Source organism: Salvelinus alpinus, chromosome 36 (assembly GCF_045679555.1).
Source record: "Salvelinus alpinus chromosome 36, SLU_Salpinus.1, whole genome shotgun sequence".
In the NCBI taxonomy this organism is placed as follows: Eukaryota; Metazoa; Chordata; class Actinopteri; order Salmoniformes; family Salmonidae; genus Salvelinus; species Salvelinus alpinus.
The window spans coordinates 1,697,691-1,714,715 of record NC_092121.1 but is presented as its reverse complement, the minus strand read 5'-3'; the positions used below and the strand labels follow the sequence as shown (position 1 = coordinate 1,714,715).

Below are 17,025 nucleotides of genomic sequence, written 5' to 3'. Positions count from 1 at the left end.
CTCCCCTATAGGTTCAGGTTTGCGGCCGGAGTCCGCACCTTTGGGGGGTGGGGGTGGTACTGTCACGCCCTGACCTTAGAGTTCCTTATTATTTTCTATGTTTGGTTAGGTCAGGGTGTGACTCGGGTGGGAAAGTCTATGTTTTCTATTTCTTTGTTTTTGGCCGTGTGTGGTTCCCATTCAGAGACAGCTGTCTATCGTTGTCTCTGATTGGGGATCATATATAAGTTGTCATTTTCCTTTTGGGTTTTGTGGGATCTTGTTTTCTGTTTCGTGTTTTCTGCCTAACAGAACTGTGCGCTTTCGTTTTCACGTTTGTTATTTTGTTTGAGTGTTTTTGAAATAAAGGAATCATGGACACTTACCAGGCTGCACCTTGGTCCACTCACTCTTCATACCACCAACGAGAGGCGTTACAATAATAACAGATTATGGAAACACACACATAGATAGTGAGAATTGGAGCTAATATTGAGACCTAAACGATAACTGGTCAATCATATATTAGGCGGAAAACGTAATATAGAAAGAGAAATATAATAATAAAAATATGAAAGTAGGTCAGGGACATAATTTGTATGAGTATAGATCGCCTGTCTAAATAAATTTGAGGGGATAGTCGAGATCTACCGGAGGCGCGCAAAATACGTCTGATTATTCCAAACAGGAGGAAGGAGGTTACACCCATAGAAAGTGAGAATACATATTAGAAAATAAATATAGTAATTCAGTAAGCATAACAGTAATTGAATAAACATGGGTGGTAAATCCTCAAAGGAAGTCCCGGAATTAACCGGGGATAAGAGGATTGTGTATTATGGTCTGAAATGGAGAAAGAAATACGGGTTTATGGGGCGTCTAGATGTGGACAAGCTGGAGGTTATAATAAAACAGATGTATGAAACCTGTGGTAATAACACCCAGAGACAACAAGCAGAAGGTTTGGATACAGCCAGGGTGTGGCTGTCAGAAGCACGGAAAAGAGGAGAAGGTAATAATAAAAGGGCAAGTGAAAAGAAGGAAGAGCCAAGTAGGATTAGAGAGAGAGAGCAAAGTATTCAGGAAGAAACAATGAAAGATAGATTGAGAACAAGGGAAAGAGAGAGAGATAAAGATATAATAAGCCAGGGCTGAGGGAGGTTCAATCAGATGGGGAAGAGGATCAGTGTCCTCTCATAGAGCTTCCTAATCCTAGAGCAGGCGAAGCTGACCAATCGGATACCTTACAAGTGTCCGACAGATAGTGGAGAAAGACTGGGCAACAGTGAGGGGAGCCTGGGTTCCATGGCAAGGAGGAGAACCGGTTTTACCATGGGCAGGAGATGGGGATTATGCAGACAAATTGACACAGCTCTGTAATAATCTTAGGGACTATTACCATAGACATGTGGACTTTTCAAAGATACATGAGTGTAAACAAGGGGATGGCCAAAGTAAAGAGGTATGCTATACACCATGAGCATAATGGCAAGGAAAAGAAAAGTAAGAAAGAACAGACAGGAGCAGAATATTTGATTGCCAGTCTTGGGGAAATTGCAGGAAAAAACAGGGGGAAAACAGGGAGAGTAGAAAGTGGATAGAACCCGAGGACAGAAAGTGCTACAACTGCAATGAAACAGGCCACATGGCAGAGGATAGTAAGGCCCCACCAAGGAACAGTAGACAGAGACAGTTTAGGGATAGACAGAAGAGGGAACGTAGGCGAATGAGAGAGCGAGAGGAGTCCGAGAATGTGGAAGAACAGGCATGACTAGATGAGGGGAATGACAGGGAGGATTCAGAGGAAACAGACTGTGAGGTGTTGAATTGGCAACCATTGACCTAGCATTACAACAGGAACAGAAACCATACTTGACACTGACTGTTATGGGAAAGAAAAGACACGTAAGAAAAAACAGAGATCAAGAGAGCAGGATAGAGAGAGACAGAGAGAACAAGAGAGAGTGCGAGAGCAGAGAGTGAGTGAGATAGAGGCATACAACTACCAAATTGAAAAGGCCTGGAAATGTTAGATGTGAGATATGTGAGGCATACAAAATACTTTTACTTTTGATACTTACTGAAAAAGTATTTTTCTGGGTGACTTTCACTTTTACTTGAGTCATTCCTTTTAAGGTATCTTTACTTTTACTCAAGTATGAAAATTGGGTACCTTTTCCACCACTACCTACTACAACTCTGGTTCAACTGTACAGTATGTAGTTAGACCAGGAATATGTTGAGCAATGGATATGTGCCATTGAGCATGATCATGCCATCATCCGATGTACCCATGTGAGAGATAGATACACTGTGTCCTGTTCTCTCTGTGTATTTCCTTGTGCCCATCCTGTCTCGGTCAAAGTCTGCAGAGAGGCATTGTTGTGCTGCCTGCCCTGTGGGAGATGGTCTCAGCTGTGGGAACGTGTGCTTTGTCATGGGGCTCTGATTACATGCTCAATGCCTGGCTTGTGCGTTGCTCATCGCCTGGACAATTGAAAGAAATTACAAACCTGATCACTAGTCTGCCTCTATTTGTTCAATTCTAGGCTATTTGATACATTTCTGCTTATTTGACAACTTGAGGAATTTTTGTGATTTGCTGATTTTCCCGAGGCCTTTACCTCGACTAACCCTTTGATTAGTAATTAACTTAAATGTTATCTCAGTGTTTAAGTTCATTAAGTCTACAAATCTGCACACAGTCTTTCAAAAGTGCAAGACTACTCTCTCTGTGTTTCTCGGGTGTCACGAGAAACTTCTGTGTTGTTGTGACGTTGTTGCTTCGCTTGTGATCTTGTGCATTTTCAGGCAAAAGTATTTTGCCTCAAAGTGTAAGGTTCTGTATTTATTTTCTTAGCCAACCTTGTGTTCTGTTTTGTTGTGTTCTGGAACGTAGCCCTGTTTCCTTGTGTTTTTGAACATAGCCCTGTCTTTCATTTTTGTTCATTGATTTCACCTGTGTTAGTTACTCACCTGGTTTCATCAGCTCCTTATTTAGTTCAGTTCATTGTGTTTGTGCCTTTGTGAGGTATTGTTCATTTTGACTCTACTAAGCCTTTTCTTAGCTTGTTTGTGAGAACTGGCCTTCAGTCCTACTTTTGATTCACCTGCCTGTTTGTCTACCTGTGTATGACCATTGCCTCCCTGTGACCACAATTCCTGCCTTCTGCAATGGCGAAATAAACACCTGTTGTGCTCTGCGTGTGAATCTACACCTTTTTTCCCTGAGTATTCATTACACAGAGAGACTCTTGGTGATGGAAGAGATTTAGGAAAGTGTTGTTTTGGGATATCCGCTTGTTACAAACCATTTCTTATTTTTTTAAATTCTTTTTTAATTTTACCCCCTTTTCTCCCCAATTTCGTGGTATCCAATTGTTAGTAATTACTATCTTGTCTCATCGCTACAACTCCCGTACGGGCTCGGGAGAGACGAAGGTCGAAAGCCATGCGTCCTCCGAAACACAACCCAACCAAGCCGCACTGCTTCTTAACACAGCACGCCTCCAACCCGGAAGCCAGCCGCACCAATGTGTCAGAGGAAACACCGTGCACCTGGCTACCTTGGTTAACACGTACTGTGCCCGCCACAGGAGTCGCTGGTGCGCGATGAGACAAGGATATCCCTACCGGCCAAACCCTCCCTAACTCAGACGACGCTAGGCCAATTGTGCGCGAACCCAGAGTCTCTGGTGGCACAGCTAGCGCTGCGATGCAGTGCCCTAGACCACTGCGCCACCCAGGAGGCCCTTTACAAACCATTTCTACTGCTGTTTTTCTATTTAGGCCCTACTCAAAGCATTCCAGGAGTAAGAATAAGGGAAAAAATATGACCCAGCAACAATTTAATTTTAATGTTAAAAATACCACAAAGTACAAGAGATTTACATTGTTTGATGGCTGACGAAGACAGCGTTTATTATTGCCTTGGTAATAGAGGAAACAATTGAAAGGATCATACATATAAAACAAACGCAACAATTCACCTCATAATTACATTTACATTTAAGTCATTTAGCAGACGCTCTTATCCAGAGCGACTTACAAATTGGTGCATTCACCTTATGATATCAAATAATCAATATTTGAAAATTCACACAAGTATGGTATTCTCAAGTGTTTTTATAATCATACACAAAACATCCGTTCTGTTAAATAGGGCAGGGAAGTGTCCACCTTAACCAATGTGTTATGTTAACAAATATCTTCTCTCACTTGTTTAGACAGTTGACATGCCTGTTTAACAGTAATTATTTTGTGTGAATTGAACCAAGTTATTCCTCATTTAACCAGATATTTTGTAACAAGTACAGAGAATGATTAAGGGTTTTACATAGAAGGATTTACAGACATACTTTACAGAATTACAAACAGACCGATGTTTCTACATGTAACAAAATCTTGCTTTGGAAAAAACATTATTTGGTACAATTGGCTTGTCTATACAGTACCAGTCAAAGGTTTCTACATACCTACTCATTCAAGGGTTTTATTTTTTTACTATTTTCTACATCGTAGAATAATAGTGATGACAAACTATGTAATAACCAAAAAAGTGTTAAACAAATCAAAATATATTTTTGCCTTGATGACCGCTTTGCACACTTTTGGCATTCTCTCAACCAGCTTCACCTGGAATGCTTTTCTAAACAGTCTTGAAGGAGTTCCCACATGTGCTGAGCACTTGTTGGCTGCTTTTCCTTCACTCTGCAGTCCAACTGATCCCAAACCATCTCAATTGGGTTGAGGTCGGGTGATTGTTGAGGCCAGGTCATCTGATGCAGCATTCCATCACTCTCCTTCTTGGTCAAATAGCCCTTACACAGCCTGGAGCCTACACATTGTCCTGTTGAAAAACAAATGATCGTCCCACTAAGAGCAAACCAGATGGGATGGTGTATTGCTGCATAATGCTGTGATAGCCATGCTGGTTAAGTGTGCCTTGAATTCTAAATACATCACTGACAGTGTTACCAGCAATGCACCCCCACACCTCCTCCTCTATGCTTCACGGTGGGAACCACACATGCAGAGATCATCCGCTCACCAACTATGCGACTCACAAAGCACGGTGATTGGAACCAAAAATCTCAAATTTGGACTCATCAGACCAAGGACAGATTTCCACCGATCAAATGTCCATTGCTCGTGTTTCTTGGCCCAAGCAAGTCTCTTCTTATTATTGGTGTCCTTTAGTAGGTTCTTTGCAGCAATTCAACCATGAAGGCCTGATTCACACATTCTCTTCTGAACAGTTGATGTTGAGATGTGTCTGTTACTTGAACACTGAAGCACTTATCTGGGATGAAATTTCTGAGGCTGGTAACTCTAATGAACTTGTCCTCTGCAGCAGAGGTAACTATCATGATACAAGGCGAGACCCAGATGCAGACACAGGAGGCAGATGGTTGGAATCTTACAATATTATTTAATCCAATAGGATAAGGCAAGAGAATGGTCGTGGACAGGCAAAAGGGTCAAAACCAGTTCAGAGTCCAAAAGGTACCGAAGGGCAGGCAGGAAAAACATGCTGGTTGACTTGACTAACATACAAGACGAACTGGCACAGAGAGACAGGAAATACAGGGATAAATACACTGGGGAAAATAAGTGACACCTAGAGGGGGTTGAGACACAGGAACAGGTGAAACAGATCAGGGAGTGACAAACTCTGGGTCTTAATTTCCTGTGGCGGTCCTCATGAGAGCCAGTTTCATCATAGCGCTTGATGGTTTTTGCGACTGCACTTGAAGAAACTTTCAAAGTTCTTGAAATGTTCCTAATTGACTGACCTTCATGTCTTAAAGTAATGATGGAATGTCGTTTTTCTTTGCTTATTTGAGCTGTTCTTGCCATAATATGGACTTGGTCTTTTACCAAATAGGGCTATCTTCTGTATACCACTCCTATCTTGTCACAACACAACTGATTGTCTCAAACGCATTAAGAAGGAAAGCAATTCCACAAATGTACTTTTAACAAGGCACACCTGTTATTGAAATGCATTCCAGTTGACTACCTCATGAAGCTGGTTGAAAGAATGCCAAGAGTGTGCAAAGCTGGCATCAAGGCAAAGGGTGGCTACTTTGAAGAATCTCAAATGTAAAATATATTTTGATTTGTTTAACACTTTTGGTTACTACAAGATACAATGTAGAAAATAGTAAAAATAAAGAAAAACCGTTGACTGAGTAGGTGTGTCCAAACTTTTGACTGGTACTGTATATGAAAATATACAAAGGTATATGATAGAAAATAGCTCAAATTTGTTTCCCTTCCTAATCTACACAATCAGCACATTTTCAACACACAATCACTGCTCTATCATAACTGCAACTCATCTCTTGTTCCTAATGTTAGAGTATACTATACTCAGAGTTTTATAGATATGTTGTCTCGCTTTCTATGCATCCCTTAGGACGTTCAATGAAAGAGCTGACAGTTAGGGGAACTTTTTCATCAGTCTTTGAGTAACTAATGGGTTAGGGATATTTCAAGGCATGTATTTCCTGGCCTTCATACGGGGTATAATATGTATGTCTCTGACGTCATTATGCTGAAGCAGCCAACACAAATAGCGCTCTGTGCCCATGCCCCACCCACTGGTGAGTAGAGGAATGACCTGCCGCATGTTGATGTACCACTTGTAGGATTCCTCTGGGACAGCGTGATGTCTGAGGGCTTCTTGCACCATCTCGGGGTTGGAGTGACGCTCCCCAAGACCCAGAGTCTCTCCCAATCCCAAGAGGAGGTCCGATGCTTTTGCCTTGCGTCTGCCAGAGCCCTCCACATATGCTTGGTAGAAAGGCACTCCCAGGTGGTCCATCTCTGTCAGCCAAACAGCGCCTCCGTACTTCTCAATCAAAACCTTTTCTCCTTTGCGGGATAACTTCCTGCCAAACTGGGGCTGGCCGTCCTGTACCCACTCAAAGCAGTCTGGTGAGGGCATCATAGGGATGGCCTTGTCCAGAGTGACTCTTGGGAGAGCGGTTCCTCCTTCCAACTTCTCCAGTATGTCCTGGACATGTGAAAGGGTCCCAGCAGAGTTCAGGATGATGTTGGAGTGTTTTTTCAGCATTGCATTGGTGAGATGAGCCAAGTATCCCTCAGCTATGTGCATGGCAGTATCCATGTCGCCCAGGAGCTCACACTCAACATGGTAGAACTGGTTAAGATGCGTGGCATCTGGATCTTCTCCCCGAAAACTTGCCGATATATAGTATGCCCCCGACAAGTTCTCTTGGAATCGCAAGAAATACTCCAGCACAAATTGCATGGAGTCAGCCAAGTACACATCCTGCCCCAGCAAGTTGACGGAAACGGGCTCGGAGTCTGATCCCAGGCCCATCGGAGAGGAGATTGTGTCAGTGGTGAGAGGAGTCAGGGCGTACGCGTACTGACAGGTGTTGTTGAAGTACTCCACTGTGCTGTGGAAGAGGGTATTTTGAATTTGAAAGAGATTGCGGTACCACTGGCTCTTGATGGCTAACATGGAGTGGCTCTGTGGGTCCTCCCAGGAACGAGGAGGCCTGCAAAGTGTGATTTTGGTGTGGATTTCCTTTAGAGATTCAGGGCTGGCGGGAGGGCCATCGACAGATGAGACATACCCGGGGTAGCTTTGGAAGTACTCTGGGAACACCTCAGCAGGCTTGTCACCACGTGGAGGAACCAGAGGTATCAGCTTGACATAGGCATAATCAATCTCAAAGCCCTCAAAGATGAGTGCAACACCTCGAGCATGCATTCCTTCCTCCAGCAGTCCAGCTACCTTACGAGTGGCCAGGATCAGTGATGTGTAATCAGTCTCTTCCAGACAGAAAATATTGCTTGACAGTGGTTTACGTGGCACTAGAACTGTGAGTCCAGGTGTATTAGGGTAGGGAGTGAGGAAAGCCACATGATCACTGTCCTCCCACACCCGCCAATGTTGCTCCTCCCCACGGATGATACGGCAGAACAGTCCATTGTGGGAGGGATTTCCTAAGAAGTCATAACACAATGGTGCGTTAGGTGTTGGCAGCTTGTCCCGAATCTTGGCCTGAACCTGATCCAGATCTGCGTCTTCGCAGCGTGGGCCACTCTTTGAGCTACAGTAACCTGGGTCATAGGGCTGAAAGTCCTCCTCCCCGGTCAGATGGGGGCACCAGTTGGTTTCCAGGCCATGAAGTGGTAGCACTCGGATATGGGCCGGGGTCTCGGGATGTGGGTTAAATACTAGGGCGCAACGCTGTACCCCCAGTCGTTCGCATAGCAGGTTTGAAACAGCCCTTGCTCCTTGCAACAGTTCTAAGAAATCTGGTACAGCCAACTGAAAGATGCTGCTCGGTCCACTCAGAGTCTTTTGGGTAAGGATAGTGGCACCTGGTGTCCAAGGGTGTGAGTGTAGGTGAGCAACTAGTGTGTCAGTCTCCCAGATCACATTGGAATAACTCTTCATGGGTCTCAGGACTTCGACACGTGCAATGCCACCAACCATGGATGCTACAAACAACACCCCAGCATTGGTTTCAATAACAGCATCGCCTTTGGCGTCTACAGCAATGATTCCAGCACAGCTGCCCTTCAAGTTCTCAGATATGACTTCTCGACATGCTGCCCTAAGGCTGTAGCCTTTATGATGGTAGAGACTGGCTACTTTTTGTGCAACTGTGTGCCTTAGAAACACATCTCCATCACCAGAGCATGTTACTGCAAGCTTGTCATCAGCAAATATACCTGCTCCCACTATTGCGGTGTCCCCAACTCGACCCTTCCATTTTCCCACCAACCCACCTGTGGACGTTGCAGCAGCTAACCTACACCACCGATCCAAAGCAACAGCTCCCACCGTCTGTGGATGGTTGTTCTTGGAGGCATTGCCAGCACTGAGTTTTGCTATCAGCTCTCTGCGACGGACATCAGTTTGGAAGTACTCCGCCCTCATAGGCTTCTCACTCTCTTCTAAGCCTTGCAAAAACTCTTCTGCACCTTCCCCTACTAAGAGTGAGTGTGCACTCTTCTCCATGACCTGTCTTGCTGCTTTCACTGGGTTCTTCACACTAGTCACACAAGCCACCGACCCAGAGTTCATCCCATTTCCATCTACTATGGTCGCCTCCATCTCATTTTTCCCATCTTTGTTGAAAACTGATCCCCTCCCGGCGTTGAACAGAAAGCAGTCCTCAAGAGCTTGCACACTCCGCTGCACTGCGTCAAGACTACTGCCTCCTTGTTGTAGCACTTGTGCTCCGAGGGACAGGGCTGTCTGCAGAGCAAATTCAATGACGTCTACCACCTTTGTATTTAGCATCATCTCCTCCCCAGCTCCACCATGGATCACCAGAGTAAAGTCTGGACTCATGTTGGAGGCAGAGTCAGAGGGAAGTGTTGGCTTGGACATTGTCTTGCCTTGTTTTTGGCCTGCTGGACTGATACTTTTGTCAATTTCCCCTTGGGTGGATCCATTCCTTCTTCCTACTTGTCCTTCTTGCAGCAGACACTCCATTGCTCCCATTTGTCCGGCTACAGCATATCTGACAGCGAGAAGCATCACCAGCTTCAGATTAACTTTCAAGCTATCTTGAAGCTTCTCCAACACTGTGGCAAAGGTGCCTCTCCCATTGAGCACCATACGGACCCGGTCTCTCCTCCCCATGTAGGTTACAGCCAGTTGGTCTTTAGCGTACACGTTCCCTACAGCAAGCTCCACTCCCTCTATCAAATCCTTGCCAGTAAGGTAAACGGAGGGGCACCCAAAGGGGTCAAGAAACTTCTTGAGAGGGTTGTCTGCAGACATGGACCAGCGTAGGGCTGCGAGGTGAGGGCCCACACCGTGTCCACTTTTAGTGGCTTTGATCAGGTTCTTGTGCTCCAGGAAAGCCACATGGAACAGACGGAGCAGTTCGTTCGTGTATCGAGGTTTGTTATCTGGTCCGATGCAGGATTCCAAAGCACTAATGAGCTGGCAGGATTGCATGGTGATGGAATATGTCTGATCGCAGCGGCCATGCTTGTAGTGACGCATATGGGTAGGGGTTACAAGAATGTGGCTGGCAGCAGATTCCCCAAGAGTCTGCCTTAGGGAGAGCTGCAAGGAAAAGTTGATCCAGGCATCATACAGGCCCCTGTGACCCCGGAGGGTAGCAAAGACATCTGGGTAAGAGGGAACCTCAAACGTGATTATGGGATTAATTGCTTTAGGGGAGGACTTTGGGGGGTCTGTTTTAGTTATACCCTGTAGTGGGAATGCTAGGGGGCTTGGGGAGGAGGAATCAGCCTTGTTAAGATAGGCTGACCCATTGCTTCCTGTGTTGGTCTGGACTAGGTCCACATTAAGAGACTCAGAGAGATACCACACAGTCTCAGCCACTAACCCAGCCACCATTCCATCCACTGCACTGTGCTCGAACGCCATCCCTGCTGTGCTGTCTTTGAATACCACCAGGTTCACCACCTGTAGAAAAAGTATAGAAAAATCATTTTTATTTTACTTGTGATACTTGTGATGTTTGCTTGTGATGTTGAGCTAAAGTGGAACCTATGTTTTCAAGTCTTGTGTCAGTGAGTTAATAAACTGAAGTTTGTTGGGTGCAATTATGTATGGCTGATGTGCAGTAAAGATCCACTTACAATTTGATTCAATATAGAAAAATTTATTTAACTCCATTATCTAGCGTATATTTTTGTCAACACATAAAATCATGTTCCAGGTTTTAAATGAGATGTATAATTTAAGACTATATCCTCATCCGGTAACCCGATGAATCCAGTTGATTCACTACAGCACCACTGTACTGTACTGCATTGTAAGGACAGACGCTGAGAAACAAGAAGCAAGTACAGGGAGCGAATATTTAATGAATTAACTTCTTGTCACTACAGGGGGTGCTGTTTCAACTTTGACATTTTGCGTCTCCAAATTAAACTGCCTCGTACTCAATTCTTGCTCGTACAATATGCATATTATTATTACTATTGGATAGAAAACAATCTCTAGTTTCTAAAACCGTTTGAATTATGTCTGTGGGTGAACCAGAACTCTTTCTACAGCGAAAATCATGACAGGACATGCGAAGGTCTGAAAAATAGTCTCTGTTCTCAGATCAGTTTAAAGCTCTGTGTGTGCCCTATGGATCGAAATGAACTGCACCCGCCTTCCCCTGGATGTCAGTAACCAATGAGAAGTGGAATGGAGTCTCTACGTGTTTCTCAGAGTTTATAAAAGGCAATGGAGTGACATGTCCCTTCTTTTGGACGCTCGCCAGGACGCAAGAGAGGACATCAGAATGGCATGCTCAAAAGCTCTCGTTATTGACCAAAGATATATCCGTCTGTGATTTAATTCGATATAGGTGTTAGAAACATCATAACGAAGTTATTTGAAACCGATTTATATCAGTTTATGCGAGTATATTGCTATTTTTCGGAATTTCCTTAGTATTGCGTTTGAGGATTTGGACATGTGTGTGCCGTGTAGCTATTGTTAGCTGCTAGTTCCGAAGTTGAAGAGGACGTTTTACAACAAAGCAACCATTCTTTTGGACAAAGGACACATTGCCCAAGAATCTGATGGAAGCTCGTCCAAAAGTAAGAGCTATTTATGATTTTATTCCGTATTTATGTGGAAAAATGTAAACGCAGTTGTCGGCCATTATTGCGGCACTAGTCTGGCTGTAACGCACACTGTATGTCTAGTAACGTTAATTTTAAAAATCTAAATCAGCGGTTGCATTAATAACCAATGCATCTTTCATTAGCTGTCCAACCTGTATTTTTTTAGTCAATCTAATCGATAAATAATCGTAAACTTAGGTGCCTTTCCAAGATGGCGCCGGCCAGAATGCATGCCATGTTTTGACAGATTACATTGCATAACCACGATTTGTGATGCTAAATATGCACATTTTCAAACAAACTCTATATGCATTGTGTAATATGATGTTACAGGACTGTCATCTGAAGAATTCTGAGAAGGTTAGTGAAAAAATTAATATATTTTGGTGGCGATAACGTTATCGCTCTTTTTGCCTTGAATCAATGCTGGGGTGATGTTAGCTCATGTGGTATGCTAATATAACGATATATTGTGTTTTTGCTGTAAAACACTTAAAAAATCTGAAATATTGTCTGGATTCACAAGATGTTGGGCTTTCATTTGCTGTACGCTGTGTATTTTTCAGAAATGTTTTAAGATGAGTAATTAGGTAATACACGTTGCTCTCTGTAGTTATTCTAGTCGCTTTGGGTGAGTTTTGTGATAGTGGCTGCAATGGTAAACTGTGATTTATACCTGAAAAATTCACATTTTTCTAAAAAAACATATGCTATACCATAAATATGTTATCAGACTGTCATCTTATGAAGTTGTTTATTGGTTAGTGGCTATATATATCTTTATTTAGTCGAATTAGTGATAGCTACTGATGGAGTAAAAAACTGGTGGAGTAAAAAAAGTGGTGTCTTTTGCTAACGTGGTTAGCTAATAGATTTACATATTGTGTCTTCCCTGTAAAACATTTTAAAAATCAGAAATGATGGCTGGATTCACAAGATCTGTATCTTTCATCTGGTGTCTTGGACTTGTGATTTAATGAACATTTTATTATATGATATCCCTGTGGCTTTAGGCTAGGCTATGCTAGTCAGCTTTTTTGATGGGGGGAATCCCGGATCCGGGTTTGTGACTCGTGAAAGGTTAACAGACAGGAAACAAAACACGAACAGCGTCTGGACAAGGCACACATAACAACATTAATACTGACTCGGGAAAGAAACAGAGGAAGTGATAGATATAGGGGAGGAAATTAATAATGTGATGGAGTCCAGGTGAGTCCGATGAAGGGCAGATGCGCGTAATGATGGTGACAGGTGTGCGTAATGATGATCAGCCTGTGGCCTCGAGCTCCAGAGAGGGGGAGCGGAAACAGACACTGTATTGTGTCGGAAACAGACACTGTATTGTAGTAGTTGTTATCCACAGTTACAGTACCACAAACATCCCATACTGTACCTTGTCATAGTATCTCAGACAGGGCCCATCTCCTCCTACCAGTCTGACAGCGTTGAGGGTGTCTGCCAGATCAGCTGGTGGATTGCAGTCTTCCAGGGAGAGAGCCACCACAGCACTCTCCATCAACCCCAGTGAGGCGGCCGCTGCCCCACCTGCTCTAAGGATCTCCTCCCTCACTGCACTCCAGGCTTGCCGCTGCAGGGCAGAGAGGCCGCAGATGGCAGAGGGCTCATTGTTCTTGGCAGCTCTATGTTGGCTCATCACATGAGCCACTTGGCTGTAGATGTCAGGGAACGGTAAAGGGGACATAGGCCCACCTGGGCTGAGACGCTGCAGTATGTTGATTGAAAATACCTCTCCAGCACAGATTACGATGGCATGGAGGCAGTCTGGGTATACCTGTAATACAAATAGCACATTAAGAAGTAGGAGATAATCACATTAGATGAAAATAAGACAAAGGAGTATGATGAACTGTTATCATTATCATCAGAGATGGTGTAATGAAAACACAAAACAACATAGAGTGAAAGTAGTCCATTTTTTTCCCAAAGCTTACTTTAATCTCATCTTGGGTCTTCCCAGGAATGCGGCTGGCAGCAAACACCTCTGATTGCTGTGTGCGCTCAGTTTGCCCCTCGCCCTCTACCAGCGAAGGCTCACTATACATCTTGGCCACAGCCCAGAGCAGAGCGGCAGCCCTCTCAAGTTGGGCACACTCCTTCTTGGCTCTGGAGGGGGACAGGACAGCGGGGATGGCTGTCGAGGTGGGCAGTGGGTCAGTGCATGAGAGCAGCTGGCTCTTGAATTGCTCTGTCACCCAGTTCTCTCGGCCAGAGGCGGCAGCCACCAAGCAGTTTTGGGCCTCCTGCAGGACCTCCCTCTGTTGGCTAAGGGTGTTTTTGAATTGAGCGTAGAGCTCGGGGCTCAGGGTGAGCTGGAGCACACGACTTGCCTCTTGTAAGGTGACATCTAGCTCTGGAATAGGGTAATCGAGAAGTGCCATCCTGTACTGTTGATAGGGGGAACCTAATGCAATGAGAGAGCAAGGATGCACAATCAATTGAGTTACTGTTAAGACACTCAGGTAATTTGCCCCAATAGTCCCTCTCAACCACAGTATGCAAAAACGTGACATATTAACCTGTATGAGTAGTAAAGGCTGTAATTCAATCAGGCTATTCATATTATCTAGGAGAAGAGCTCATGAGATACACAGAGGACTCTTTGTGGATTCATTTGGCTGATGTGAATACAATACCTCCTGTAAGGTCAATGTATCCTTTGAAGATACATTGTGACTTCTCCTTTATCACACTGTGTGTGAGACTGGCTGCTCTACATTACCCTCATCCCTTAATAATAAGAATAGCATGGTGTTTGTATTGCCAGTTGTCATGGGAATATGTCTCATGCTGCATGACCCTGTTGGGGTAATTAGATTCGTGCTGATTCGCCTAGTCAGTCTCTCTTTACAATGCTGCCTGTTTTTCATTCTTCTAAGGCCGATTCAAGTTCAGCTATGCCTCTGACCTTGTGATTACCAGGAAGTTACTAATTATTATAACTAAATTAAGTTACAATCGTTAGGTTTCATGTAATACCACCTTCATAAACGGTATAGGTAATATATAAGTTCCGAAATAAACTGTATGATTAAACTGTAGGATTTAAGTACCAAATTGTAATATTTACCATAAAAATAAACTAAAAACACAGTTGTGTCACTTTTGTCAAAGTGGAGTTTCATTAAAACCAGTTATCAGCTAAATAAACCAGCTTATTAGATGTCAAAATCATGTCACAGAATACATTTTTGTTTAGAATTTTCTCTCTTGTACTTTGGATATTAAATGTTTACAATTAACTTTTGAATGTAATAGCAGCACTCTTCAAGAGATCTGTTTACAATCTCAGGGCAACACAACCGCAACACAACCAAAATATACTGTGTAAGTAATGTGTAAGTTCCTCAAATGTGATTGTGACAACCCCACTGACAACCAATGCTATTATATTTTGCATGCCTAAAATACATGTGAAATAACAACACAGCTATTAAATTAAAAACATTTTCCCTCTGCGTAAGGCAACTTTTTGTCATCAAAGTTGCTAAGATCAATTGCAATGATTTAGACTATAAATAGGAGAGTAATCAGAGACAGCTGTTTATCGTTGTCTCTGATTGGGAACCGTATCAGGCCAACATAGACATACAAAAACCCCAAGACATACAAAAACTCTAAACATACAAAAACCCTAGACATACAAACAACTAGAGTACCCACCCTAGTCACACCCTGACCTAACCAAAATATATAGAAAACAGAGATATCTAAGGTCAGGGCGTGACACACATTATCAGAGGTATGTCCGGAAGTCCATACACCTCTCAACAGTATTAGCAAGGAGGCTGCCCTCCACTAAAGACTGTATCATACCACTATGACTCATTCAAGCGTGACTAACTTTAAACATGCATTTCAAGATAGACCAGCATACACATCTGGCTCAGCTTCGTAAGTGAAAAACAATGCAAATTGTAGGTACACAAAATACCACTATGATCAACAACACAAGCATTCACAGATACATGGCTCTTACATTAAACTCTGTAATTAGGCTACACATAAGTAGATAAAGTTGTGTTATTCCTACAGCCTTTGTTTGTACATGTATAAGCTCATAAAATGTCATTTATAAAAGTAGAAACTAGTTTACCTCAATACCGAATACACTTCAAGATATGCACGCTCCGTAAGATGCAGCGATAGTCAGTGAACAGCAAGTTTTGTTGTACTACACAAAACAAGGGTTGGCTATAATATTGTCACAAGAATTTCTAGTTCCAATGATATTAACTCAAAACTCATTATATACTTTGACCAATTCCCCGGGGGTTGTAAGGCCCCAGTTAATAGAAGAATTTGACAAAGTCCCAGAAGTCTGAAAAAGGTAAGTGCTTTATTCAGAGAGCTCTGAATATCATACAATGCACCTAGCCTTATATACCTCACATTTGGTCATACCATATACCATACACCTTATAAATGCCCCTCCTCTTCTCTAACACTGTCAATGCTATTTACAAATCTACTCCAACACATACATTGCTTATCATATCCTGCAACGTGTTACATAATCTACTGCAAGCCTAACGGTTTCTCCCCTCCCTGGGTGGAGAGACTTCCTTCCTGTTATCAGTTTCACAGTGGTCACAAGTTGTCTGTCACAAGTTCCTTTTTTCCTATGTACACACTGTCTCACTTACATTTTTTAACCTGTTGAGGATAGAGGGCGCTATTTTCACCTTGGGAAAAAATTGTGCCCAATTTAAACGGGCTCGTACTCTATTCTTGCTCGTACAATATGCATATTATTATTACTATTGGTTTGAAAACACTCTCAAGTTTCTAAAACCGTTTGAATTATATCTGTGAGTAAAACAGAACTCATTTTGCAGCAAACTTCCTGTCAGAAAGTGAAAAATCTGAAATCGAGGCTCTGTTCCAGGTCCTCCCTATAAATTTGCTTGAAATCTATTAGTATACATGCACTTCATACGCCTTCCACTAGATGTCAATAGGCTGTGAGAGGTGAAATGGGGTTTCTAGGTATATCTATGGTCAAAAGAGAGAGCTTGGAATGACATGACCCCAAATTTCTTTGTTCAGGAAGGCGCAGAAAGGTCATCAGTATTGGCTTCTGAAAAGCATTCGTTATAGATGTCTAATATCTCCGGCTTTGATTTTATTTGATAAATGTGATAATATCATCGTAAAGTATGTTTTTTCAATATAGTTTTATCAGATTATTGAATTTTTTTCAGGAGTTTTGGCGTGTTCCGTTCTCTGCGTTTGTTCACGATGGACAGCTTCGCGCCACTTGGCAAGTTTTGCTTGCTAATTCGAGAGGGAAAAAGGACGTTCTAAAACCAAACAACGATTGTTCTGGACAAAGGACCCCTTGTGCAAGATTCTGATGGAAGCTCAACAAAAGTAGGACCCATTTATGATGTTATTTCATATTTCTGTCGAAAATGTTTACTATTAGTT

General features: G+C 43.0%; 1 protein-coding gene across 1 annotated transcript; it reads right to left on the bottom strand.

The window, feature by feature from the left end:
- Positions 1–3,816: 3,816 nt before the first annotated feature.
- Positions 3,817–15,968, bottom strand: LOC139565026 (uncharacterized). The gene is made up of 4 exons (XM_071385032.1): positions 15,692–15,968; positions 13,530–13,999; positions 12,971–13,369; positions 3,817–10,414 (listed from the first exon to the last, which is right to left on the bottom strand). Exons 2-4 carry the CDS (start codon positions 13,974–13,976, stop codon positions 6,476–6,478), a joined length of 4,785 nt encoding a protein of 1,594 aa, XP_071241133.1. The 5' UTR covers positions 13,977–13,999; positions 15,692–15,968; the 3' UTR covers positions 3,817–6,475.
- Positions 15,969–17,025: the final 1,057 nt, after the last annotated feature.

Coding starts and splice junctions, on each gene's coding strand:
- LOC139565026 (XM_071385032.1), bottom strand. CDS start 13,976: ATGGCACTTCTCGATTACCCTATTCCAGAGCTAGATGTCACCTTACAA. Junction 13,370..13,529: donor AGACCCAAGATGAGATTAAA/GTAAGCTTTGGG, acceptor TTTGTATTACAG/GTATACCCAGACTGCCTCCA. Junction 10,415..12,970: donor GTCTGAGATACTATGACAAG/GTACAGTATGGG, acceptor CTTTTTCTACAG/GTGGTGAACCTGGTGGTATT.